At 42.8% G+C, this 27147-nt stretch overlaps 3 protein-coding genes across 4 annotated transcripts; all 3 read right to left on the bottom strand.

Annotated features, from left to right (window-relative positions):
- Positions 1 to 4782: 4782 nt before the first annotated feature.
- On the bottom strand, positions 4783 to 6133 carry LOC104583603 (wiskott-Aldrich syndrome protein homolog 1). Its single transcript, XM_010236293.3, has one exon. It carries the CDS (start codon positions 5755 to 5757, stop codon positions 5119 to 5121), a length of 639 nt encoding a protein of 212 aa, XP_010234595.1. The 5' UTR covers positions 5758 to 6133; the 3' UTR covers positions 4783 to 5118.
- Positions 6134 to 8507: 2374 nt separating this feature from the next.
- Positions 8508 to 10094, bottom strand: LOC100841958 (GDSL esterase/lipase At3g14820). Its single transcript, XM_003573687.3, has 3 exons — positions 9761 to 10094; positions 9528 to 9658; positions 8508 to 9394 (listed from the first exon to the last, which is right to left on the bottom strand). The coding sequence occupies exons 1-3, from the start codon at positions 10092 to 10094 to the stop codon at positions 8750 to 8752; spliced, it is 1110 nt and encodes a 369-aa protein (XP_003573735.3). The 3' UTR covers positions 8508 to 8749.
- Positions 10095 to 12098: 2004 nt separating this feature from the next.
- LOC100841651 (alpha-mannosidase) lies at positions 12099 to 25906 on the bottom strand. Of its 2 annotated transcripts, XM_003573686.4 has the most exons (29): positions 25564 to 25906; positions 25386 to 25469; positions 23064 to 23152; positions 22815 to 22989; positions 20807 to 20926; positions 20638 to 20721; positions 20478 to 20549; positions 20268 to 20381; positions 19697 to 19797; positions 19534 to 19627; positions 19274 to 19429; positions 19104 to 19187; positions 18875 to 18940; positions 18749 to 18805; positions 18280 to 18499; positions 17739 to 17875; positions 17209 to 17277; positions 17045 to 17104; positions 16464 to 16535; positions 15944 to 15991; positions 15701 to 15820; positions 15278 to 15343; positions 14627 to 14739; positions 13279 to 13363; positions 13061 to 13171; positions 12883 to 12978; positions 12747 to 12794; positions 12587 to 12655; positions 12099 to 12450 (listed from the first exon to the last, which is right to left on the bottom strand). In XM_003573686.4, exons 1-29 carry the CDS (start codon positions 25753 to 25755, stop codon positions 12256 to 12258), a joined length of 2997 nt encoding a protein of 998 aa, XP_003573734.1. In that variant the 5' UTR covers positions 25756 to 25906; the 3' UTR covers positions 12099 to 12255. The 2 variants fall into 2 exon arrangements, with proteins under 2 accessions (XP_003573734.1, XP_024317449.1); XM_024461681.1 differs by lacking the exons at positions 25386 to 25469; positions 25564 to 25906 and having other exon boundaries at positions 12103 to 12450; positions 23080 to 23130.
- Positions 25907 to 27147: the final 1241 nt, after the last annotated feature.

Raw genomic sequence — 27147 nt, 5'->3', positions numbered from 1 at the left:
CTCTCTGCTGCTGATCTTATGCTTGACTACAATATGTTGTAAATATCCCCACAAAAGAAAAAAAAACATTGTTGTAAATATTCCCATGTTAATCGGAGAAAAAGGAAAATATTATGCCATCTATATCCGTGTGGAACTGAGGTAGAACGGCTAAGATTAACAGAATAAATAGTCAAGAAAATTACATATATCATCACTCACTACTACAGAAGAACCAATTTCAGACCCATTATCTCGTCCATTTTAGTGAAACAAAGTTATGATGACTATTGGAGTTGATTTAGCAGACAGACATACTTGGAAACAAAATTTGTCTATGATAACCAAAATCCTCAGCGATCGGGATATAGATCAAGAGGTATGGTTGGTGCGAGAGGTTGGTGGCGTGAAGAATCTTAATGATTTAAAATGTCTGCTTGCTTGAGCAAGTGATTATCTAAGACGATGGATGGAGAATGTGTGTGGCTAGATTGCACAACAAGTATGTAACAAATACGTGTCTGCAGTTCCAAAATACGATCTGTATCAGCTGACCAGTGTGGGTGCCTCTCTATTTTTAACTTTATAGAGCGGAACATCACTCGCGGGCCGAGAGAAGCTGCCTGTCAGCGGAGAGAGCCGTCATCATGGTGACCCAATATGTGCCTTAGTTCAGACATCCACCGACGGTTGTAACACTTGGCCCAAATTTACTCAATTCCTAGCACGCTTATGGAAAGGGCCCACATATACTTAGTATCACCCTTTCACTTTCGTCCCTATAAAAATGTCAAATTGAAGGTGCTATATTTAGAACACAAGGATATGTATGACGGTGCAATTCTATCTAAACTAGTATTATGTGCCTCCCACATTGAACTACACCGGCCTTTTGGGCTGAAACTGAAACGAGTCAAGGTATTACAGGCGTGCCATCGCCCGATCATAGTCACTCTCCGATCAACTTTTACTGACGGGTAGTTGGTCATCCCTGAGTTACGTTGGAAATATGGCCTACAGGCAATAATAAATTTGTTATTATCATATTTCCTTGTTCTTAATAAATTTTTATTATCTATGCTATAATTGTATTAACAGCAAACTAAATACATGTGTGGATGAATAAACAAATACCGTGTCTCTAATACGCCTCTACTAGATTAGTTCATTGATTAAAAGATGGTTAAGGTTTCCTAACCATAGACATGTGTTGTCATTTATTAACGATGTCATATCATTAGGAGAATGATGTGATGGACAGACCCAAACCTAAGCATAGCTTTTGATCGTGTCACTTAAGTTTAAATTGCTAATTCTTTTATTATGTCAAGTATCATTTACTTAGACCATGAGATCATGCCACTCCCTAGTACCAGAAGAATACTTTATGGACATCAACCATCATCTCGTAACTGGGTAATCATAAAGGTGTTCTTCAGGTATCTCGGAAGGTGCTTGTTGGGTTGTATGGATCAAGACTGGGATTTGTCACTCCATGTGACGGAGAGATATCTCTGGGCCCTCTCGACAATATAACATTCTAGTGAGCTTGCAAACATGTGGCTAATGTGTTTAGTCATAGGGATATTATATTGCGGTACGAGTAAAGAGAACTTGCCGGTAACGAGATTGAACTAGGTATGGTGATACCAATGATCAAATCTCGGGCAACTAATATATCGCGAGACAAAGGGAATTGGATACCGGATTAATTGAATCCCCGACATCGTGGTTCAGCCGATGATATCTTCGTGGAATATGTTGGAACCATTATGGACATCCAGGTCCCACTATTGGTTATTGATATTGATCATGTCCACATGTTCTCGAACCCATAGGGTCACACACTTAACACTTTATGTCGCTAGGGTTCGATGAGATAAATAGATGGTGATATCGAATATTGATTCGGAGTCTTGAATGGGATTCGGGACATCACGAGGAGCTTCGGAATGGTCCGGAGATGAAGAATTATATATGGGAAAGCTGTTTCAGGGCTTCGAAAAAGTTTGGGATATTTCCGGTATCGACCGGGAATGTTCTAGAAGGTTCCGGAAGTTCTCAAAAAGTTCTGGAATGTTCCAAAATATTCCTGAGAATTTAGTTGGTTCTCTATAATAATTAATTAGAGCAATTTAATTAGTTATCCTCTAGGCCCATTAGGGGGAAAGGGAAGGAACAACTCCACCGTACGGTGGAGAACCGTACGTGGAGAGGGGAGTTCGTGGGGAGGGAGTCCTCCCGGGACTCCTTTCCCTCCCCTGGCCAGCCCTAACTCCTTCTTGGAGGAGGGGCATACCCTGGCCACCATCCCCTATATAAATAGAGATGAGGGGCAGGGGGAGAGGACACACCAAGCTCTCAGTTGGATCTCTCTCCCCTGATCCCCTCTCCTCCTCCTCTCGCGCGCAGCGAAGCCCTACCCGCGGAGCTCTTCACCATAGCCACCACCACGCCGTCGTGCTGCTGGAAACTCATCAACCTCTTCCCCTCGCTTGCTGGATCAAGAAGGAGGAGACAACGTGAAGCTGAACCTGTGGATGCCAAGGAGGTGCCGTCGGTTCTGCACTGAGATTGATCTCATCGAAAGTTCCACTACGCCAACAACGATCCCGTGATCGTAACGCTTTGTGGTTTAGAGGGTATGATACTCATAATCCCTCTCGTTACTCACATCTAGTAGATATGATCTTGGGTTTCTTCCGCACTTCTCGTAGGAATTTTTTTGTTTTCCATGCAACGAACCCATCAAGTTATGTGCAATGACGTACCATGCAGGGAAGAATTTTTAGGGTAATGCTCGATATGATGTTAAGACCCCTTTAGGGACTGAGATCCAGTGCCTTGCTGTGGCAAAGGCACGGCGTGCCCTGCCCTCATATATCCACCATCCATTTAGATCAAACGGCCAGCAACCATTCACAACGCATGAGAGTCATCTCCACCTACAATGAAGCGTAGCAGAGAAACAAAATCACACTGGCTATCGGGCCACTCTGTAGCCGCCGCCGTCACCGTGGGGCAGGGAAGGGAGTGAGCTCCGGCGACAGGCGCCTCCGATGGGATCCTCCGCTTCACCCCCACTCCGACGGGCTCTCCCGCCGCTGCGGGAAGAGATGGGACCCCCCGAGCCGTGCTGGTAGCATCTCATAGGTAAGTTCTGGTGGCGTGCCCCGAAGAAAACGCCCCCCCCTGCCCACCTTCGGCTGCTTCCTTTGCCGGATATCCCCCTTCGCCCCCCACCTTCAGACGGCTCACTTCACCGGAGAAAACTGCAGGCTTAGCAGAAGTGCAGAACAGGGACAAAACAGGCTTAGCAAATGTGCAATCTTGTTTGAAATCATCTCATTTGTCCTGTACTTGTCAATAACACCAGGACACACTTCATCAATTGATCCGACAGAATTTAATGGTGTCAAGCTGCGACAAGAAACAAAGACATGTTTATGCCATAAAAAACTGAGCCAGTGTATTACAAGGATAGGTTATACAAGCAAGGATAAAATGTACAAACAAGAACAGAACACTTCTATAGGTCTGAACAATTGAAATTTTGAAGCACTAAACACTGAAATCTGCTATTGAGTCTCTACACCATCATGTTATACACAAGTAAAAGCTGAACACTTGATCGCATTTCACTCATGAAGCTCCAAATTTGCTCCGTCAGAGATTGTTGCCATCCTTCTTCTCCACTCAAATATTGTAAAATTGCACAACACAGCACCCGACCAACAAGAATTACTGTCAATTAGGACAACACGTACACCATTCAATTGCACAACACATAACAACAATCAGCAAGACTCCAACGGCCATGGGACTAGGGGCAGACAGTCCTGCCCGGAGGAGGTCGAGGCGGGGTCGGAGGAGACGGGAGGAGCTGGGAGAGGCGGTGCGGAAGAGGCCGGCGGATCGGGGGTGGAGGAGCCAGGGGCGGCCAGCAGAGCTTACTCTGCTCCCCTTCAGCGGCGGCGGCGGCGACCGCAATTTCGCACGGGATGCCCTTTCTTACCCGTGACTATTTCCTCAGTTGGCCACGTGTAGGCTGGTACCGATGCCTCCATGGACTGCTAGCCGTCTGATCTAATTAGACGGTAGATGAGAGGCCGCAGGGCACGCGGTGGCTTCACCACAGGATCCGGCTCCTTCCCTAAAAATAAAGCTATGTTTTTCGTTGCAAACAAGATAAAGAAAGAGATAGCCGTGGATTTGGAAAAGTAGAGAATTGCCTTATACGTGATACATGGATCCTCGTGGTCTCGACGCTTACACTTGAGTACTCCGTACTTCATTACTGCCAACGGACCAGGCTTGGACTTGAGCAATTCTGGACGCAAGAGCTTCATGCATGCTGGGCTAGCTTACCTTCAACTTGGTATCTTTCTCTCCTTTTTTCTTAAAGAAAAACCGAGAGCTTGGTCTTGAACCATATGCTATGTCCGGACGTCAAAGGGATGAAAAATGGATCCGGCGAAAGGTCCACTAGTTCAATTCGTTCTCAAGATTAAGAGAGCTGAAAATTCAATTATAAGTGGGATTTTCGCGGGATTCCATTTGGGTCCGTGAACTAACACGCTTTGGAATGGAACACTGGCAGAGTGAAACGCTTCAAAAGGTGATTGGAATTTTAACAAAATGTCGCACGATGTGATAATTAAATCGGGCTTTTTATCTGATCCGCACTGCATCGAACTAATTAATCACTCTTTTGATAGGCAGGAACGATGCACGCTTTAAGGACAAAATTCATTGAATGTTCATCCACAAGCTTCAAAAGGTGGTTGGGATTTTCACAAAATGTCGATCAAATTAATCCATTGCTTATACAGAAACAAGCATACATGCGAATAAACATCTTGGCACAAGCAAAAAAAAAAAAACATATGACATATATCTTGATCTTGGTACATACAGGGCACTAAAAAACACACCCCGTACCTCCAGAGTTCAAGACCAGTAGCATGTAAACCTAGACTCAAAAGCATCAGGTTTACAGTTACCTGCTCACATAAAAGATGCAATTAAAAGACGCAATTAAAAGGCTCTTCTTCCGTCCAAAGAAAAAGGTTTTGGAGGAAGAAAGGAAAAGAAAACTTGAACCCGTCCATGGCATGTTGCAGATCAACCATGCTCTCCCTACACGGCGCAGGACGGCGGCGCAGCCTTGGCGGCGGCGGCCGCCCTCACGAGGGAGAAAGTGGGCAGGGGCAGGCTGCTCGGCGGCGGCGCGAGCGCGTGCACCAGGTCCTCCACGAAGCCCCGCGTCACCTCCCGCTCCAGGTCGTCCAGCGCCTCCACCACCGCCGGCGCCGCGGGGAGCGGCGCCGCCCTCTGCAGCGGCTTCCTCCGCCGCGCCGCCCTCGGCAACGCCGCCGCCGGCTCCTGATCCGGTGCCCTCGGCTTCTTCCTCTTGTACGACGACGACGACTCCCCCACCGTCTTCCTCGGCGCCGCCGGCAGAGTCGACGCCGACCGAAGGGGAGGGAGCGAGGCGTGCTTGGCCTTGGCCATGGTCGCCGGCGGGAGCGGCGGGAGGCCATGGGACGGCAGGGGAGGGAGAGATTGGTGAGGAGATCTGTAGCACAGGAAGTCATACGGCGGGTAGAGGAATGGATGCGGCGGAAGAGAGGAAGAATAAGGAGATAAGGAGCCGTAGCCGACGGAATAAGGCGGCGTCGGCATGCTCCCGGGGAGCATCCTCCGGCAGCCTCTCATCCCCGCGCTCCGGCGGAAGGCGTGGCCGCCTGCAGATCGGTCGACGAGAACGTTCTCCATCTCTGATCTTATATGGACGCCGAGATTACGCTACAAGGAACAAGCAGATGCCGAGATGCGTAGAAAAAGTTGCAGGAAGTTGTTCAGGAAAAAAGATTGAACTACTTGCGAGGATCGGAGAGAAGTAATATGAATCGACTTGAATTGTAAAGGGAAAGGAATTAGCTAAAAGTATATGAAAAGATAGATAGTTTGGGTGGAGAGAAAGAAATGGGCCGGGTTACTCGATCGATCTAGAGCAGAGAGGGATCGAGGAGTTTGTACCCGCCGGTCAGCTCGATCACCTCCGGGCGATGTCTCGGAGGCGACGCCGAGCCGCCAATTTATAGAGACAAGTACTGTTGACTTTGAAGCCGCCCCGTTGATTTGTATCCGATTTGTTTTTTAGCAAGTGCTTCCCACATGTGAGTCTTTAATTTCCACACCTCACCTTTGCTTATTGCCCCCTCCAGAATGAGCAAATAGCACATACGTCTCTAAAATTAAAGATCCATACATCAATTTTTAATTTAAAGAGCCTACAGTATATGGTCATGTATGACAGACAGCACGGCAAACGAAGATGTAGAAATTATTCTTTTTAGAAGAAAAAAACAATCTATGCAGGGTTCTATGTGCAAAAGGACCAGCTCCCAGCTGCAACTTGCTTGATTTTGTGAGAATAAAACCACCGACCAGTACGGCCTAGCTGCTTCCGACCCGACCACCCATCAGACCTGCCCCCACCCGACTACAGGCACAATATGGAAACGTCACTGACAGCGGGGACAGACTTGTTATGGCCCCACATGGAATGGAGGCGGCCCGGCTGTCACCACATGAACGGTCGTGTGGATGTGTGGTTTCCCTCTTGCAGCGGGAATCTTTGCGGGCAACGAGCATGTGCGGAGGAGACGACCAAACCGCCAATTTTATTTCAGCCGTCCGATGGAGATTGGGGCTACGCCAAGCTCTATCTGACCGTCCAGCACTAAAGATGGGCTGTGAGGGAAACAAATCAAGGTGTGATGATTTCTGGACTCTCGTTACTAGTCAAGATAAGGAGAAACATGTACTTTCGATCCATATTAGTTGTCGAAATATTACATGTATCTAAATATTTTTTTTAAACACAAATATATTCATATTTGACAAATTTGAGACAAGTAATATGGATCGAAGGGAGTAATTTTTTTTAGTTATTAATTCCATCTTTTAGTAGACAGGCAATGTTATCCCATCTCTTTGTAACTCCTTTGGCAATGTTATCCCATCTCAAAATTATATAAATTTGTGATATTGTTATCCCATCTAAAATTTTCTGTCATGTTTTACCTCTCGAACTTGTTACACAATGTTAATAAGGTTTATCCAATTTAAACAGTTTCTTAAGTTCTGACAATTTGGCTGATGACTGGATGCCAACTCGGGGACATAAAGCAGGAGTGGGGTGTGGGGCTAAGCGAGTGGGGCAGATTGCTTTTTCAAACATATTTATTAGTTCATTTCTTTTTTGACATCGTCTTTGTTCATTTCTATTTTTGTTGGCAAGAATTATCATCAATCGAAGCTATATACAGTCACGTGAGGCTTCATTTACTGCTATAATTTTCAGTGATATTTCGGAGTGGATAATTTTTTTTGTTTAGATGATTCCTATGAAACGGCTTAAGAATAATTTAGTACTAACAAGTAACAACCCAAATACACGTCGTAGCATATTTTGGAACGGACAGGGGTAGTTAGTATATCGGTTTCACTATTTCTAAGGCGATTGAGAAATAACTGTTTTCAAGTTGACGCTAACAACCGTCTCATCCAATTCATGTAAGATTAATGCAAATAGAAAATGGTGAACAGAACTTAATCGGAACGTTATGATTGTCGACTGAGAAGTAACTATTTTTAAGTCGACTGAGAAATAGACTCTCTCAGCTTAAAAACTTTGTAAGCACTTTTTTCGTTCCATAATTCTTGTCTCAAATTTGCCAAAAATAGATATATCTAGATACATGTAATATTTCGACAAGAATTATGAAAATATACTAAGGGAGTGTTTTCGTGTCAGCTCACAAGTCACAATTAAGCACATCGATTCCAACAAAACAATCTTAAACACAGGGACTGGCGAAGACGTGAACCTCTCGACTCAGCACTACAGCAGATCCAGAGGTCCATACTAACTCCAAAAGTCACCGAATCTGTATTGGTTGGATTAGCTATATGGACGTGACTTACGGGAGAGAAATATCAGCCTGAATTAATTAACACGAGTACGCATGCTCATTGGTCAAAATTAAAGAAAGTATATATACGTATAATTATACGTACACGTAAGCGATGCCGGCCGGCTTCTTGTTGTTTACGTGCGACTACAACTAATTTAGTTTGGTGATCGAAAAGCTATATATAGCTAGCAGCACCGACCAGAGCAGGCAGGCCCATTTGAGTTGGTCCATACATATTTTCGTCCGGCCGGCAGGTTGCTACCAAAACACTGACGTTCGTCAAAGGTAAAACACACACTCATGCAAGTGGGAGATGATGAGCTCACGGACCCATAGCATAACGGCCGCCAAATGTAAAATAATCCTGTGATCATATCGTCAAAACTGTCATGAGCTGCTAGAGATATTTTGCATCTCTTAATTGTAGTCCAAACATTTGGCGAGAATTTTAAATTTAGAAACATGCATCTCGGTCCAGTCAAAGTTACACATTTGTAGTGGAGTAGGTATTTTCAAACACAGGAACGACTTTCATTCCTCTGCTGGTCCTAAAATTGCAGGCAACTTTTATTTCTCTGCAGCTGGTCTACAAAAATTATGACGTACATCATGAACACATATGCCATTGAATAGAAAAAAGAAAAAAAAAGCCAATCTCTCTAGCCACGTGGCATGCAACAACAAACAAAAGGAAGGAAAATTCGACCATGACAATGTCGACAATACCAAGGACCAAAGAAAAGAAACAGATCAAGAAGATGCATGCAGCTATATACCTAGCTAGCCTAGTGCATGTACTTGAAGTACTTGTCGACGATGATGTCGATCATGACCTTGTACGCCTTCTCAGTGGGGTGATAGCTATCCCAGAAAACATACTGCGAAGGGTCAGGGCAAAGCGGGCTGGCAAAATTGCAAAGCACACTGGCAGCCAGTCCAATGTACCCACAGCAGGCATCTTTCCCGTTCTTGAAGCCGAACTCGGCGTGTCGGGTGGTGAGGTCGCCGAGGATGCCGTAGAGGTCGATGAAGACGAGCTGCACACCGGGCCCGAGCTTGGCGGAGAGCTTGGCCATCTCCTGGCTGATCTTGCGGTTGGCCATGAGGGCCAGCTGGTTGCGGTCGGTGGCGCACTGCTTCCGGATCCCGCCGGCGATCATCCGCTGCGAAGGGAGGCAGCCCACGGGGGGGATCCCCGTGACTCCGATCCGCTTCGCGCCGAGGGAGACGAGCTGCTGGATGTAGGTGATGGCGCGCTCCGCCAGGAAGTCGCTGTAGCGGGGCTCCGTGATGCCGTCGTTGAAGGTGAAGTGCTCCACCACGTCGTTGCTGCCCCAGCAGAGGAGGTAGAGGGCCTTGTCTGGGATCGTGCCCACCTTGGCCTTGTACTCCACGAACAGCTGCATCTGCCGCTCCATCGTCAGCGCCGACTGCGGAGATCCGTTCACGCCCGCGTTAATGTGTGTCGTTGTGTAGATCGGTCACGTGTGCGCGCGTGTTTGTGCATGACTGCGTTTGCGTTTGTGCCGTGTTTCTCAAAAAAAAAGAAAAAGCATGGGTTACCATGGTCCTGCAGGTGGAGTTGTCGTATCCGCTGCCGGCGGAGGCGAAGCTGACGCCGGTCTTGAGCTCTTCCAGGCTGAGGTCCTTCTTCAGGTACGGCGGGAGCAACTCCTTCACACCGAGCGCCGACGCTGCATGCAATGCGACCATATACGTTAGTCATTGATTAATTCACTATACTAAGAGTGAGACACCATTTTTGATGTAAATGAATGATGGACGTGGTAGTTTACCGAGAAAGTCGACGCTGATCTTGCCGTCGGAGAACCGGCCGGTGGCCTTGTGGCCGGGGAAGTCCTTGCCATAAGGCGGGAAGTTGGCCCTGATGATGGTGCGGACGTAGTTGTTGTTGCCGGTGTCGACGACCGAGTCGCCGAAAGCAATGACGGCAGGGAACTTGGCTGGGGCCGCCGCGGCCGGGGGCGGCCCCGAGGGCACCTTCGCTGCCGGAGGAGGCGTGGCAGCCTTCGGCGGCCCTGCCGGTGTCGGAGGCGTCGGAGGAGCGGCGCCGTGCACGGCCGTGGTGGCCACTCCGGCCGCGAGAATGAGCAGGACGGCCGAGATCATGTTCGGCATGACGATGAACGCCATGGTAGTAGTACCTAGCCCAGTGACGAAGTTCAATATATTCGGGATCAGTTGTGAGTACGTACGTCAAGGACCACTCGACTGTTGCGATGCGGTCCTATGAATAGGCTCGGGCCACACCACTCGTTTGCGCCAAGAGACTTCGTCTAATGAATGGAGGTTTTCATTGAGACCCGGTGTATGCTCGCATGCATGCATGTCCATGGCTGCCTTACATTTGTGCAAAGACGCGAAACACGCGTTAGGCCGGGCGTGCATGTTTTGGGGATTTCTCTTGGAATCTTTGTGCTGAAAACACAGTCTCAGTCTCAGTTTCAGAGGAAGGGCACCGAGAGTCTAGAGTGAATATATGCAGCTGACTTTTAGATCATTTCTAGCAGATACCGAGTTTTCGGTTTTGGGGCAGGCCGAACATATACCAAATAACAGGCCGGTCCGAAAATTCGAGTTCTGTTTACACCAAAAGTCAACAAAGGCAACGTATTTATGCCGCATGAGTAAGGTTATTCAGTACCCGACCTGAACAGTCCGCCGCGAAAAGAAAAAAAACCCACCAGCCAAACCCTTTCTCCTCCTACACCTTTGGCGAGCATTTCCCGCCGGCAGCGAACCGAAATGTGCCCGGTAAACTGCTCGGAGTGTTCCTCTGCCCGCCGCGGTGGACTCCAGCGGCGGGCGCAGCAGGGTGGCCGGCGCTTGGAGGAGGCGGTGCGTCGCGGCGCCCGCTGGTGGGAGAACGAACGGGCGCCTCACTAAGCACGAAGCTTGCATGCACGAGGATCGAGGCGGCTGCTGGGAGCTCAACCGCCACCATGCGCACGCCGTTGCTGGAGGAGGAGGAGAACTCCCGCGCGGCCTTGCATGCGCCGCTCCTTGAGGCCCGCCATTTCCTCCTCCTCCCACTTCTCCTCTGCTGTTCTCTCCGGCGAGGAGGCTTCCTCCGTCGACACGCAGACGTGCGGGGTCATGGCCTCGTCCATGATCTCTCTGCGGGAGGACGACGACCGCCGCACGGCGAAAGAAGCCACAGAGCTTCAACTCACGCTGGACCTTTCCAACCACGAGGCAAAGAAGCTGGCACGAAGGGGAAGAAGCCGGCACCCAACGTTATCGTCCTCTCGGACAACGAGTAGCTAGGGGGCGGCGGCGAGAAGGAAAGCCATAGCGAGGAGACCAAGACGGCCGCTATGAGGAGCCAATTTTGTTTTTGTGTAATTGCTCCTCCCCTTTTATGTAGGAACAATGTAGTTTAGCAATCGTTTAATGAAGAATTTCGATGCATCAATGTGTGTTGATTGATGTTCTGTGTGTTTTATCAAATTCGCGCAAAGCGTCCAATATGTACTGACGGATCTGTTCCGCCCGACGCTGCGGCGTACCAAACTTTCGCAGTTCGGTTAACTGAACTATGAAGTTTAGTACTTTGTTTTTCGGTATCTTAGAGATGCTCTTAGGCATGTGAGGGCCATCTCTCTTGCCATGAACGTAAGTAGCTTGAAGTATAAGGCCGGTTCTCTTTGGCTTCTGCAACACCTTTTTAGGTTCATGGTATAGCCTCCAAAAGGCTGTCCGGACCAGCATCCACGACTTGTGAATCCCTCGCACCTTTTTCTTTGCCATCACAGTTGTCAACTTATTACGAAGATATTGTCACCCTGAATTTTTTCCACTTCCCTCCTACTAGTTCGGTCAACGGGCATCTCGAACCATGATACCCTCTTCTTTTTCTTGTCTCTGGCTAGGTTTTCAGCCTCCCTCCACTGCCATCGATGCATAGTTGTTGCCGTCCCAAGCCCACGCTAGTGGAGACTGTTGGACATATGTCCTGAAGAAATCATGTGATGATGATATTTTTATGTAATCATGAGTTATTGACAGGGCATACTATAGCGAAGGTCGCAGTATACTTGACCCATATAAATTTGTATATCAAAGTAACGGGCAAAACTATCACCATGGAAGCAACATTAATTTTATTCCGTATTTATTTTCATTTGTTGGAAGTTCTTGTTATTCTGTCATTTGAATAAATGAGGGAGAACATGTACATGTGTTTCCGTACAAAAGTCTAAGTATTAAAGAAATAATCCTTCACAGAAACAAAAGGCATAATCTCGTATAACAGAATTCACATTTTGTTCTATTGCAATATTTTCAGTAAGAATGTGCGTATCTCCATGGGTCCCAGCTCAACAACTAGGGCTTGACTGTCAACTGGGCCACCTTTAATCGGTGTCAGACCACTCTCAGTGTCTCCGACAACCCTCCAGTTGAGCTTTCTCATCTCTGACTTCTTCTGATTGGCGGATAGGTTAGTTTCAGTCAATTCCTTGATCTGCACAATGGAACAGTGTTGAGAGTTTTGGGCTGTGTTCCTTTCAAATGACTCATGAGAGTATAGTTCATGCTACAAAATTATTCTGAAACTACTACTGATCTTGCGAAAAGATGAGCTCCAATAAATTACTTACAGTTCTCTTTCCAAACAGTTTTTTCAGTTCAACTTTTGCCATTACGGAATACTTAGGGTCCTCAGCGGTCTGCAACTCCAACGAAAATTAATCAATACGTATCAAGGAGCACCAGATAGAAACATGATATAGATCACCATCATAGACACTAGGATTATACCTGAAACAAATGTGACAAGCGGAGGAGTGTGGTACCATCATCAATACTCTGAAATGTTGAGCTGTAATCTGTTAGCTATAAATATGATGCTACTCAGTATTCAGACATTAGGGCCAGATATAAATGAATCATGAACCTGCAAGGTGATGATCGCGACATTATCCGGAAGACTATAATTTGCATCCATCATGCTCGCTTTCACAATACTGTAGGATTTCCAACTGCTCTCATCCTGTCAGAACAATATTACTAACTGTATAACCTATAACATGAAAACACTTGAAAAAACAGGTTGAGAGAGCATAAAGATATACCTCATGAGCAAAACCAAGAAGAAAGGGTGAATAAATTTTTTGTCCATGTGTCCGTCGCCAGTGAGCTCCATGTCCAAGCTTGTTAACATTGATATAATAAGTACCTCTAGCCTGTAAGGTTTGTATGAGGCATATTTGTGAATTACAATAGTAAATATGATGTCAGGTCACAACTGGAGATTACAGAGATGGATACCAGAATGTGAGTAAATATATACCGTGAGGCCATCGCATTTTCCATCTACACAAACAACTTCATCAAGTGGCTCTCCTACACCTCTGCCATCGTCGTGAAGTATACGCCTGAGATTCACAGCATTCATGGTATTCATGGTTACAGGTTTACCATATAAGGTCTGTAGTTAGTAATAATACATTAAACAGTAGAATTGCATAGGAAGTTCAGAACACAGGTTGGTTCCAACAGAGAGAAATTAAAATTTTGGTGGTATGAGTGTTTAATGAAAATATTTAGGCACTTTGATGCAGTCCCTCTCTAAGTTAAATAAAATCAAATAGAGTTAGATTATTATAGCCTGGTAAACAAGATGAATATGGTGCCGGCTGGTAAATAGCCTACATTATTGCTTGAAGAAAACAGAGATCAAAAGTGACATCTCCAGCGCTCTCTCCATGTGGGCGCTTTGCAGAGTATCTCTCTCTTTGGAGCCGGATCAAAAGCACCAACATTGACCCCCTTCGTGAGGATGAAATTCTATGGCACTGGTCCTACAACAACTTTTTATTCAGCAAGACTAGAGCACTGCACAAGTGATGTTTCTTCCTTTGGATCGCCCTGTGGCAGTGTTGTTGGACGGTGAATAGGCTTCAATCAGCAATGGGCTCCTGGCTACCTGCTTCGGCTTCTAGTTTCGCGTTGGGCTGCGCATGGTAGCAGAATCCTGTCGGCTACGAATTGCAGGGCTGACTGGTGGCTAAGCTGTCACAAGCTTCCTCCAAAGGATAAGCACAAGGACTTGGGATTCCATGATTATCTCTATCATCTCATCCATATTGGAAGGAGCGAAAAAGCTGGGTGTTCCAAGGGACAGTCATGACACGCAGATGGTGGTGACAAGCGCCAAACAAGAAGTAGGGGAGATGGTGCATCGATGGTTGATAGAGCCCGTGGAAAGTGGAAGATTAGGCTAAATTGTGTGTGTTGTGGTGGTGTTGATTGGCATTTGTCTTGTCATGAGCATTGTGGCAAATGTTTGCCTCAAAAAACTAGAGTCTGTATGTATACATGTTTCTCCACTGAATGCAAAGATGTGCAAATGCTTTTGCACGCCCTCTATAAACAACAATAACAAGGATGAACTTTCCTTGGTGATCAAGCAAGAAGGAAAGCTTATTTCAACATTCAGATGTAGATAACTTTCGCTAGTTTTTGCCAGCCAGTGGGTTACCTTGGTTGTTAGATAGATTGCTTTTCTTATTTGACTTGTACAGGTTTTACCTTTCTAATCGTAAAATAAAATCACAGTTGGATACTCGCCTATTTTACACCTAGAAAAATTGACCCTTAGTGGATCTGGAAAGAGCTCAGCACAGTCCAGTTAATACCTGTGGAGCATAATTTCTATTTGACCATCCTGAATACTTGAAGCTCCAACAGCATGATCCACAAGGACCGATAGTTCATATTTTCCATCTTGTACATACATTCCTAGATTGACCTGGAATGTCAACATAAAAGAAATTCTTAAAACAAATCAGATAAAGCTTCTATAATATTCTTAAAAAACTAAAATAGTTGAAACAAAGGCACAAAAGTATGACAAAATAGTGTTCTTTTTGGCGAACGAAAATAGTTTTTCCTTATATCTTGGTTAAGCATAACAGCTGACTACATACTACCAAGTGGTTTAGCTAACCCCATGTCTTGTCTAAGATGTTATGCATTTCAAGCATAAGAGCTAGTTTTGTATATAATCAGAACTGTCCCAAATTGTTATTCAGTTGGTTTGCTATAGAATTGTCATGTGTATTCCTGAAAATGAGGAAGTGTCATGCGTATTTGAAAATGACTGCTCTTTTATAAACATCCTTTTTGCCCTGGTGACCTCATTATTTGGAGGTGCAAAATGATTCCAGCTTTATGCCTACTGACAACAAAATTATAAAATGCACTTAAGGTAGAAAACTCTATATTTACAGTTATGGTATCTTACATACCAAAAGCTCTCACTATTCAAATTTGAATACTGTTCATACCGGATAGTAATTTCCGGCAACTGGTTGAGTCACTTGAAGATCCCAATCTTCCCTGTAGTTTCTCACCTATAGATGAAATGAGAAGAAACTTTGGTATAAAAGGAGACTAACAGACTTTTAAAACTTAACATACTCCCTCCGTCCCATATTAAGTGACGAAATATTACGCTTTTTGTGTATAGATACATCCATATTTGGGCAAATTTGAGTCACTTAATATGGAACGGAGGGAGTACTAAATTCAAATAGATGTCCAGTAGGGCCAAAGGTTTCCCATAAATAATTCCAGTAAGAATGAGAATGTTGGGTAATGATCTATTTAAGAATGTTATTTCATAGAGAGAGATAATTTTGAACCAATTAATAGTAAACTATTAACTCAATCGTAACAATATCTAAAGCATAATTTATATTGATGGTTACCCTCTTGAGGAAGTCTCTTCCATTAGAATCTGTATAAAAAGTGCTGTTTGTGACCATATTTGCTGTTAGTCGGGTAATGACCTCCTTTCCTATGCCATCATCAACAGGAATTGGCCCAATCTTTCCCATACAAGACCAAAAACAAAAGAATTTCGCATATTACTTACTGATGGAATATCATATTTTGCAAACCTGACAAGTATATTCCTGAGATCTAATTCCGAATTTGGGAAAATTACTAACCGTGTATTCTACTTCAGCATGCTCCTTGTCCTTGTAAAGTCTTGTAACCTACACAAAGAATATTTTAGTCCGTGCTCACATGGAGCTTTCTAGATTGATGGTGATGGTTATCCGGTGACAATCTGGGAATAGGCCCTTATAACAGTTACGGTGCCATCTTTCTTCTTTAAAGCAACTACATTAAACATGTGGACAACCCACTACTTTCAACCCAACAAATTGGGTCAAAGTGTTAAATAGTCAGCATTAGCCAAGAGCCATGTTTTTTCGTGGTGATGTAAGTCGTCTGAACTATAAAATACATAAATCAGGTGTCCCATAGATTATGAAGTCCTTTAATCATATATGTTTCAAAAAATCTTATGTTACAAAAAGGCGCAACACGACAGAACGACAGAGAAATTTTAAACTAGCGAAGTCATATAACACACAAATTCCATGTAATGCTCTTACTCTAGGTTAAACAATTACAATTAAACCTCATGGGGGTATGTAAGTTCGGAGTAAAAGTTTATCTGACCTGAGATATCCATGGGCTGAATTGTTGGTGGACTTCATCAACCAGAGGACCACGGGTGACATTCAGCAGAACCTAGCATGAAATGGACATATCAATAGATCACATAGAAAAAGATGTATTTCATGTTTGAAATACATGAAATACAGGGGTAAAATCATTTAAGAAATAGCAGATAGAAAGCAAAAGTATTAGAAGTAATCAAATGCTCTTTCTTTTACCAGAATCTGGATTGATTATTTGTTGGACAGGCTACACTATTTTTTAGAAAGTAATCTGTCGAAGTCATTTGATATTGAGTTATAAGAAGGAACAATAGCAGATACCGTTCCTTCGTCAAGTCAAGTTTGCATAAAACAAATCAGTAAGCATTTTCTCATATATATTTTCTGAAGTACTGTGGTATAAGACAACATCATGAACTATAGCTTGCGGAGTAGATAGAATATTGCAGGGAGATGCAACAAGCATGACTAATTAGGCGTCGGTGTCAATAGAAATTTTACCCTTACTTCAAAGGGTGCATGGATGAAGAGATAAGAAAACAAAAACAAACTCATACAAGACAAAAGGTATTGTATTACCGATCTTGAAACAGCAGTTGGTGTAGCCCCATTTGGTCTAAAAATATAAGCTCCAGATGCCTGTGATATAACATATACCATACCAAAGAAAGCTTTAGTGTGATAACGATGGGATATGTGAATCAGATATTTAGCAGAGAACACATTAGTTCCATAATAAAAACCTGTGAATCCATGGCATCACCAGTGCTTGAACCATACCAAAGAAAGCTTTGTTGAATTGGTAAATCCACCTAAAATAATCCATCAAATTTTAGTACTGCATATCAAGATTAATAACAACTCCTGCAATTGCCAGAATAATACATAGCTTTAAGCTCTACATATGAAATGGAATACTGAAAAGCAACGCTTAATTGACCAAATTATCACATGGTTGTAATTTTGAATTTCCGTAGAACAACTGCTTACCTTGCAAAGTCTGCTAATGCAGACACCATTACTAGCTAAATTTTTTCTATGATGTAACATTTTGTTAGCAAAATATTAGACGCACAGTCAATGTTAAGAATAGGAGGATATTTGTCCATGTCACTGCAAGATACCTAATAAATTGAACATCACTCCAACCGAGCTGGTAAAACAAAACTCATCCTCGCCGTGACATGGACAAATAGAGTTTCAAGGAGTAAATCATTTGATTACATTCAAATGAGACAGAATTGAGCAGAACGAAGTGTGTGTTAGAACTCACTCCTGCGACAGAATTGAACATCCTTGTGAGCTGTCCAGAAGCCGATGAAAAGGTCATCTTTAGATGCCCTGGTCCAACTTCAATTGTGTCTTTACTTGGAGAATCCATGGTTGAGATGTACCCTGCTTTGCTAGATCCTGAGTAGTTTAAAGGTAAATGATGTAAATGAAGCCAATAAACTAATAATAAAACCAAGATTTTTCATATTGACCTAGCAAGTATCAAACAATATAACCACTAGTCATATTATTGTAGTGTATTCCATTTGCTGGAACAGTAGACTTTGTTTAGTGATTAAAGTCAATGATAATAACCAAGATAAGTAAAAATGTTCATTGTCAGTCTGAAGAGTACTAAAATCATACACCGCATGGCATATTATCAGTATCACAAGAAGATGAAAAACATAGTAAATTTTTACTCTTGTGCTACCATGTTATCCAGTTCATCGTCATCACCAAAAATGCTATCATCACTCCATTATCCGCAGGTGAAAGTTTATTTGATCAAAGAAGAATAAATCAAGCAGATGCAGTTTCACCTGTCCCAGTGGGTTTTGAAACGAAGTAAGTATTCCATCCCATTGGGGGTACAGAAGTTTGAAATAAAAGCCAATACTTCGGAGGTTTTCCTGTAGCAATTCCAAGATAAGCCTTCACATACAACTTCCTTAAATTGCCTGTCACGTTATCAACCTCAACTAACTGTGACTCAACAAAACTTCCATCAGAGCTTTTTACAACTAGATGCGCATCATTGACCTGAAAAGGTTAAATGATTATGGATCTGCACAAGTAAATTAGCTCAAGAACCTAACATCTAGTAAAAAGAACAGGCAAAAGCCTTTTGTTTTACAATTTTTTTCGTATGTTCACAAAGCAAAGGGTTTTGAATCAACTGGGGGTATATTTTTCTTCAATGGAGCTTCAATAAAGCTGATTTATTTAGTTCTTTTACGGAGAGTCAGAAGTTATTGGATAAAAATATCCAGTAAAGTTTTAGAAGCATACTGGAACCCTTATGAAGTCATTGTGTTCCCATCCCAGAGGATTGTAAGCAACAATAACCTGCAGAAGATAATGTCAGTATGTACAAAGCCATAATTGGTAAACATTATGGTAAAAATGAAGACTTACTAAACTCTTTCCTATTGAAATTTGTTCCTCAGTTGGAGAGCAGTAGCTTATATTGAGCAGTTGGCACTAAACAATTGATTCAACAAAGAAAAAGTTAGATCACATAAACAGTTTCCGAGAACTTATGTGAATAAAGGGCTATGACAAATAATGCATGATAAGTAATATTATACACTTCTTTAAAATCTAAATATAGCAACAACAAAAACTCAATGGTATATGACCTCACCTGACTAAACTTTACTGCTAGAGACATACATGTTCCATTGGAATTTGTCAAACAAGCCAGAGCAGTATTGACACCTTTCTCAACCTACAAGATAGGTAGAGCTACCCCATTACTTTGTTCAATCTGCGAGAGCATTGAATTAAAGCGTATCTGCAAGAGAAATAATGAACCTGGGATGCTCCAAGTGCAAGGCGTTTCGAGTAATCATCAGTCGTGTGTTGTTTTGCCGTTCCTGAGACTGCATCATGATGCTGGGCAATTCCCAAAGCGTCTTCCAAGCTTGAAGTGAACAATCCACCTACCAAAAATTCTACCTGACGTGCAGCCTGTCAGGATATGCCATTTTCCTAAAGTTAGTCGACTTCAAATTTAAATATATGATTTACTAATTGTTATGCGGTTGTAGGCTTGTATTGCAAAAATATTATACCAGGTAATATCCACTGATCACTCGAACATATTGCTTGAAAGTCGGGCGGCTTGTAAAATACCCAGTCCAGTAAGCATTTGTTGAATCAGCATATCTGTAATTTGCATCAGAATAAGAACATAAAGAATGAAGTCTCGTCATTTTAGCAAGTTTGAGAACTTACGGAAAATAATCGTCATATTTGAGTGGCCAAGATTCATTTGACGCATGCTTTGCATCTGTGTAAATGGATGGAGTAGAATACAGCGCATGCACTCTGCCATCCTGTGGTGTTCAGGACATAATTTCTTATCTTCAAATACTTTCAGGACATTGGTTAACTACGCATGCCTAAGAAAATGCGTACACAATTGACATAAAGTGTGTTTGGTAGGTGTTAAGAGTTCTTTTTTTACGGGGGAGGTGGTAAGAAATTAGTTATGTATGTTACTTTCTTCCTTAATGAACTGCAGTCTGGCAACCCTGTTTAGGTACATGAGCGTAAGGGACGCCACAGAGAGCTCATAAATCTGCTACATGTCTTTATAATACATACAATTCATCTCTCATGAAAAGGAGAAATATTTTCTAGTTCGAGAGTAAGCAGAATGCCAAAAAAGACAAGAACAGCACATTAAAGGTATACATCAAAGAACGAAAGCCCCAAACTATCAGCATGCAGAGCTCCTGCATGGTCTCGAGGAAAGAAGGCTCAACTGACAGTCTGGCAGTTTAAATCAACTAATCAGGAATACCTTGTTCACATAATGGATAAGTCTATCCATATTCCGGAACCAAGATTCAGCATACTGATAATTAAAATCATCCCCCATGGTCCACATTATGTGGTTTGTACGCGTAAGATTTGCCTGATTATTGAAACATCAAAGGTTAAGTCCAGGTTTCAGTTCAAAATATACTTCCAATTTGTTTAAGTAAACCAGCTGCAACAAATGGAAGTTTACCTGTGCTATGGCTGCAGAAACAAAATCATTAACACGTTGTTCAACATTATAGTCAAAGAGCAACAGGTCGTCCTACCAATGATTGTCAATGAATTAAAATGTGTGTAAGCTTCTGCCAAGAACTGGAGATCATTGAAAGAGCTTGCCTACAGCCATATACCTGAACAGGTGAGATGTCATCTAGAACTTCAAAACCAAAGCCGCTGGGAGGGCTATAATGGACAGGAAATGCATTTGTAAATATCTGCAATTCAATAATATTTTTAAGTGAACAGAATACAGAAAAGTGGACAACATATAGAATTATTTGCAGGAAAAAGAATAATAACCTGAGAAGATGAACCAAAAGTTCTTGAGCCCCGCCATATAACTTCCAGGGCTTTATCTTCTTTACGCTTTGCCCTATCTTGGTAATCAATTCTTGCAAAATGCACTGAATCGAAACCAAGCTACAGTTGCAAAAACAAAAATGTAAAAGCTCCACATAATAGCATATCAATGCCCTAGGAAATGAAGATCCTATCAGTAATAAAACTCTGGAACACAGTTAAGGTTTTTCAATCAGCATCCAGTACAAACATAGAACTGAGAAGAACTTAAAAGGCATAACCAGTAAAAGCTGTAATATGGGACCAATAAATAACAACTATTTAGTGCTAGTAATACCGGACCAAGACCATGATGCTGCCAAGATTATAGACCACTAGTATCCTAGTTCACATTTAATCAGTGCTAGATGGTCTTGGGCTTGTCTCCCCACCTACCTGTATCCGCCCGCTTTTCCAAAACTTGGTAACCACCCTGCCTTCCCCCAGTGCTTACTGAAAATTCTTTTAACCCCCTTACCCAACATTGCCCACTTTACCATGAATTTGACCAAAAGACAAGTTTTAGCTATTAACCAAACCATAAAACCAAGAGGGACTAAAAAGTATTCCTCTGATCCTAAATTTTTGACTCAAATTTGCCCAAATATAGATGTATCTATTCTTAAAAAGCGTCTAGATACATGTAAAACTTTCGACAACAATTTAGGATCGGAGGGAGTAATAAGTAACGAAACTATTTCCTGAAAGGAATCTCAACCATTACTTACACCAGTAAACAGAACAGGGATTTTCCAAATCCCTGTCATATTCACTTATTGTATTACACAAATATGTTGAATTTTGGTAAATCAGGTTAAAATAATTAGGATGAGCCATAATCCGATCCAACTGTATACTATACAGGTATGCTCCTATATTGAATTCACATAATCCTTCTCAGGGCAGCCTTTTTGTACTACAACAGTATTAAATATAATAAAACAATCACTTTAGAGCCGAATTCTCAAGACAAACTTTCACATATAGGTGAGAGTTGAGACAACAAGGAGTGACAGCCTCCTTCTCTTGCGACAATCTCGCCAAGAGTGACACCTCACCTTTTCACTGTGTAACCCGCTTCACTAGTAGTTTTTTTTGTAAATGCAGCAGATTAAAAACAGAGCTTTGAAGTAACGATATATGCTAGTTTTGGCTTTACTGTTATTCTTATTGACTACTCCCTCCGTTCCATCATTCTTGTCGTGATTTTAGTTTAAATTTGAACTAAAATCACAACAAGAATTATGGAACGGAGGGAGTAGTTTATTTGGACTATGCTAATTTTCCGTTCAAATGGTAACATGTTCATAGTAGTCAGACAGAGATATGCTTTGGGAAATGAAGAAGAGGGTGCTTGGATTGGGACAAGAGTCCTTGGAGAAGCTTACAGGACATTTTTAGACAAAAAGAAAATACACGTTTGCAAATCATAATGCACATTCGGAGCATATGTAGCAGTGCTGATTGTTTGATTTTCTTTTACTTTTTACGGTAACAAGATTGACCTATCAAGTGCAAAAGCAAATAAAAGATCGAGTGATAGGAGAAAGGCACAAGTTTTAGCTTCGTGACAAGTAGTCATTAGGATGTAGAGACACGTGGAGAGAAAATAGTCTTTGTACATTGATTCTTATTTAATTAATATGTATTTAGAACTATCTTGCTGCAGAGTTTGAAGGTCAAGTGGATTTTAGAGGTGAAGTGGAGTTGTGGGGAATGGAGCTCTTCCAAACACCTTTCTATCTTATCCATAAGAAGCTAAGTGTTGTAAACGCCTAAAAAGCATACCAATTTCAAGAAAACATTAAGGACGAGGCACTCGACTGCATTTACATAAATACACGTCAATGTAATGCAATCCTTTCAGAGAGATCTACATCCCGTTCAGTCCATGTGTCAGTTTATAATATTATGCTTCAATGCTTTCAGAAACATTTGACATCATCTGCAAATGTGGTGTTAACATTACCTCTGCTCCAAGCAAATAAGCTTGAACTGCAGAATGACCAAAAGGATCAATTTGCCAGCCAGCTCTTGGAGTCTTGTTGAATTGTTTTTTTATCATCCGGTGACCAAGTGTGGTCTGATCAATCATGTCGATATAATGGGTAGCAGCCTCATCATGCATACACCACCCACCATTTCTGAATCATGATATCCAAAGTGTGTCAAAGCTCTATATATAAAATCCAAAAGAAAATGAAATCACATGACATACATGAACTCTAGCTGACCAGAATCAACTAGCTTGTGGACCATGGCCTGGATTTCTGGGCTTTTCTCTACCCACCACCTTTGGAAGAAAGCCTAAAAGCAAAATACATAAGTCATCAGTATTCGTAGTTAAGATAACAGAACAGTCACTTTCTTATCATCAAACATTGGGCTAGATCCATTTCAGTTATTCGAGAGCCATCAGTTTGGGGTAGTCATCAGTTGGCACCTAATGGCAACCAAGTTATCAGGAAAAACATATTTGTCCTGTTGAAGTGTTGTCAGGTCTTACGATAAATATCGTTGACACGAGCAAAGTGAGTTCACCCCCAGTTTGGATTTTATGTTTGAGTGAAAGTTTAACAATGAAGATGAAGGAATTTTATTGCTTGTGTGATCCAAGGAATCAATAACGGAACACTTAAGTAGTTACATTTTTTTAGTCATACTAGGTAGAATGAGGTAAGTAGAAGTTATGCTGTCTCTCTCTATATATATATTGCTTAGTTTACCGAGTTCATGCAAATGACTTCGCCAATGTTTTAGGTACAGCTTGAAACTCTTTTGGGGATTTAGTGCTGGAAAATCCCTTTAAGACGAAAGAGTTGAAATCTGAAAACCCAGTGAACTCCCTACAGTGTCAGTCAATAATAGATATTAAACCCTTGACTTTCGGTGAAGATTTAAAATGATTTCATCTTAATCTAATAAGTATCCTAGTCAGTAACAGGAAGGCACCACATTTTAGCTGGTACAACATCTCATGGACATACAAGGTTTGTTTTAACTTGAGGTCAACTTAGAAGGCTTTTTTTCCTCTTGAACCCACCACTAAGGGTGGATCATTTTTCATTAGAAGGACACACCAAGAAGGTGCAAAAGTAACAATACAACCCAACAAATAGAAAAGAAAGCAGCCCAAGGGGGCACCAAAACTGAAAACGAAGAAAAAACTGTACAGAGGCAAACACCCAGTTCATATTACAACCCTAAACTAAACATAGAGTTTAAATTACACCCCTGAACTTCAATACCGGTTAGAACACAACCTCCAACTATTCATACCATTTAAATTTCCCCCTGACGTAGCCAAGAGATGGTTTTCGCATATGTGGCAACTGGCAAGCTTTGACCGAGTTAACTGCCACATTTTCCCCTAAATCCTAAGTCGAAATATGCTGAAATTTTAACAGTAGGCTAACGACAACATTTATGATTTTCTGTAATGTTTTCAATTTTCTGGGAACTTTTATTATTGAATTCAAAATTTGAGCCTCAGACAAAATATGTCATTTTTCTACTGATCATTTGGCCAATGCAGCGGAATTTTAACAGTAGGCTGGGAACATTATTTTTTTATTTTCTTAAATTTTTCATAATTTTTTGGACTACAAAAACATTAGTTGACTCAATCAAAACCTGCCACGTTCATACAGAAAATCACTGGCTGAGGGGGCAATTTAAACGCTATGAATAGTTGGAGGTTGTGTTCTAACCGGTTGGAGCTCAGGGAGGTAATTTAATCTCCGTGGTTAGTTTAGGGTTGTAATATGAACTTATCTCGTTCATACAGAAAATCACTGAAAACGAACTGAAAGATACTCCCTTCGTTTCTAAAATAAGGCTTATTTTGTTTTCTTTGACCGAGCCTTTGACCAACAGTTAGTCTAGTATATATTTTTGTGAAATAAAATTGATATCATTGCATTAAAGTACTTGTTTATGATTATGATTTCTATCACATAAATCACACGTAGATGGAGTAATCCTTGGTCAAAGGAAACAAAATAAGCCTGATTTTTAGGAACAGAGAGAGTAGTTGTATAGTTTTTTGCTGTTTCAGTTTAGTAGCTTTTCATAACTTCTTCTCCTCTTTTTGTTTGGTTTGTAACACCCATCCACTTCTTGGCGATTTCTTCTATTGAAAATGTACTCAATTAGGTGCGGGTGCGGTTTCAAGGAAAAAAACCGAGACATCGAAGTGTAGTATGGTCATTATAATAGACTTGTAGGATAAGATGTGCACGTGAGAGATACTGCCCCATGACCCTGCCCCACGACCAAACAAGGGATAATGGGTATGCTTTAGTCCTTTGTTTATTGTTTTTTCCTTTTCCTTTTGCTCTTTTTAGGAATGGGACTGATTCAGCATTTGCATGCATCCACGGCAGAAGCAAGCAACAATTGTACAACCATGGCGACGTAACAGAAGAGAATGATATTTTCGTTGGCAGGGAAAAAGAATGCATGTCAGTTGACTAGAAAAGGTAAATTAGACAAGGACATGGGGCCTAAATTGGGTGGGGCATTTGGGCGAGCATGTCACCTGCTCTGCGACGACGAACTTGCGGCCGGGGTCCTTGGCCAGCGCGTCAACCACGGAATCCAGCGTGTTCATCACGCACGCGCCCTGAAACCAATCCACCAAGAAATCAACAATCAGAAACGGGAGCTGGGGGCGTCGGCGCGCGCGCGGATGGGGGTAATTAACAGCGGTTGGCTGCCTGGATGGAGTTGTTGGATCCAACGAAGTACTGGTCGACGGTCTTGAGCCAGCCGACATCGTCGTGGGAGTGCGGCACCAGGTGCACGTTGAGCAGCCCGGCCACCGTCCCCGCGCTCGTGTTGTACGCCACGTACCCCTCCGCCGCCGGCGCCGCGAGCAAACACAGAAGCAGGAGCAGCGGCAGCGCCATGGCCTAGGCCCCTAGCAAGCTGGTGGTTTGGTTTCCTCGGTGCCTCCCGAGGGTCAGCCTCGCTCGCTTCTCCCGGGAGTGGAGCGGCGGAGTGACATAAGTATGTGAGTCCTAACATGGTGCGCTGGATGTCCCTATCCGTTGGCGTTTGTGGAATATCGATTTGTTTTAACGGGGATGTCGCCGGCCACCGCGGGCTGGCAGCCACAAGCAGCGCCAAATGCAACCAGCCTGGGCGGCTGCACTTGTGCAGTCCGTCAGACCAATCTTTGCGACCGATCGATGCACAACATGCAAGGGCATCCCCAAATTGAATGCTTAACCGGGTTTGACCGGCAGGAGGCGCTACCACAAGTGTCCGAGTTTGACCGGCGGTGAACCGAGGTCTATTCACGGGACTCCAGGGCTCGGTACTGGAGTTTTTTTAAAGTATATTATTTATTTCAAATTGAAAAACACTAATAAGCTAAATGGTTGTTTGGCAGTAAGTTTTAAAGAGGTTATCCCTAATCTTCCTCACAAAACATTCTTTTTTACCAAATTAAAACACTAGTGTTTTATGTTTTTTAGAGTTTTGGATGAACACCCAAATCCATCAAATAGCAAAACACTAGTGACTAAAAATTATACTAACACCAAACAATACCTTAGAGATCTTATTTTAAGGAGGCCTCTTAAACACCTCCTCAAGAATACACAATACATTGTCACATTTTTAGGGGTCTCATGCATGGTTGCCATGTCAACCGCCGGTTCTGTGTGCTGCCCTACCATTGCTTCGCCGTCGTCCCACACTCCCCGTGTCGTCGTGTGACGACCCGTATCATTAGTGACAATCTGACTCATGAAATTCCACCTCATACTTCTTGATACCTTTTGGTGGCGTTGCGGTTGTGACACTCATACAAGCTCGCAAGGAGGAACAGGAAGTACGGCTATGACATGATTTTTTTTTTGAGAACCGTCTGGCTTTATTTGTTCATATAAGAAAGTACAATAGATCGAAACAAGCTAAACGAACATAGGGAACGAAAATCCACTATAGAACTAAAAGCTCCATCATGAGCTTCCGAAATCAACATCTCTAGATCCATCTTCCGCATCTTGACGTCTCTCCCTGTAACCGGTAACGGAATTGCAGAACACCATGCTTGCACAAGCTGGACTAACCTTATAGGTTTTAAAAAGCCGCTTGAGTCGCCCACCTCAAACAATGGGAACCTAAGATCGTTGAACGCATCATGGCTGGGGACACACCCCTTACAAGGCAAGCTGTGAAATTGCTTCTCCGTTGATGAATTGACAAGGAAAAAAACCAAAAGCACCAAAAGAAAAATTGCGAGAACCACTGACTCCATGGAGTAGGACGCGACGCCTACGCCAGGACGGGGA

Source organism: Brachypodium distachyon, chromosome 3, assembly GCF_000005505.3.
Source record: "Brachypodium distachyon strain Bd21 chromosome 3, Brachypodium_distachyon_v3.0, whole genome shotgun sequence".
Classification (NCBI taxonomy): domain Eukaryota; kingdom Viridiplantae; phylum Streptophyta; class Magnoliopsida; order Poales; family Poaceae; genus Brachypodium; species Brachypodium distachyon.
The sequence above is the reverse complement of the archived record's forward strand: the minus strand, read 5'-3'. Positions and strand labels throughout refer to the sequence as shown.

Excerpts from the sequence above, each read along its gene's own strand:
- LOC104583603 (XM_010236293.3), bottom strand. The coding sequence starts at position 5,757 with ATGGAGAACGTTCTCGTCGACCGATCTGCAGGCGGCCACGCCTTCCGC.
- LOC100841958 (XM_003573687.3), bottom strand. The coding sequence starts at position 10,094 with ATGATCTCGGCCGTCCTGCTCATTCTCGCGGCCGGAGTGGCCACCACG. Across the intron at positions 9,659-9,760 it reads GATCAGCGTCGACTTTCTCG|CGTCGGCGCTCGGTGTGAAG; the intron begins GTAAACTACCAC and ends CATTGCATGCAG. Across the intron at positions 9,395-9,527 it reads ACTCCACCTGCAGGACCATG|TCGGCGCTGACGATGGAGCG; the intron begins GTAACCCATGCT and ends GGATCTCCGCAG.
- LOC100841651 (XM_003573686.4), bottom strand. The coding sequence starts at position 25,755 with ATGGCGCTGCCGCTGCTCCTGCTTCTGTGTTTGCTCGCGGCGCCGGCG. Across the intron at positions 19,188-19,273 it reads TTGCACTTGGAGCATCCCAG|GTTGAGAAAGGTGTCAATAC; the intron begins GTTCATTATTTC and ends CCTATCTTGTAG. Across the intron at positions 16,536-17,044 it reads CAACTGCTGTTTCAAGATCG|GTTCTGCTGAATGTCACCCG; the intron begins GTAATACAATAC and ends ATTTCATGCTAG.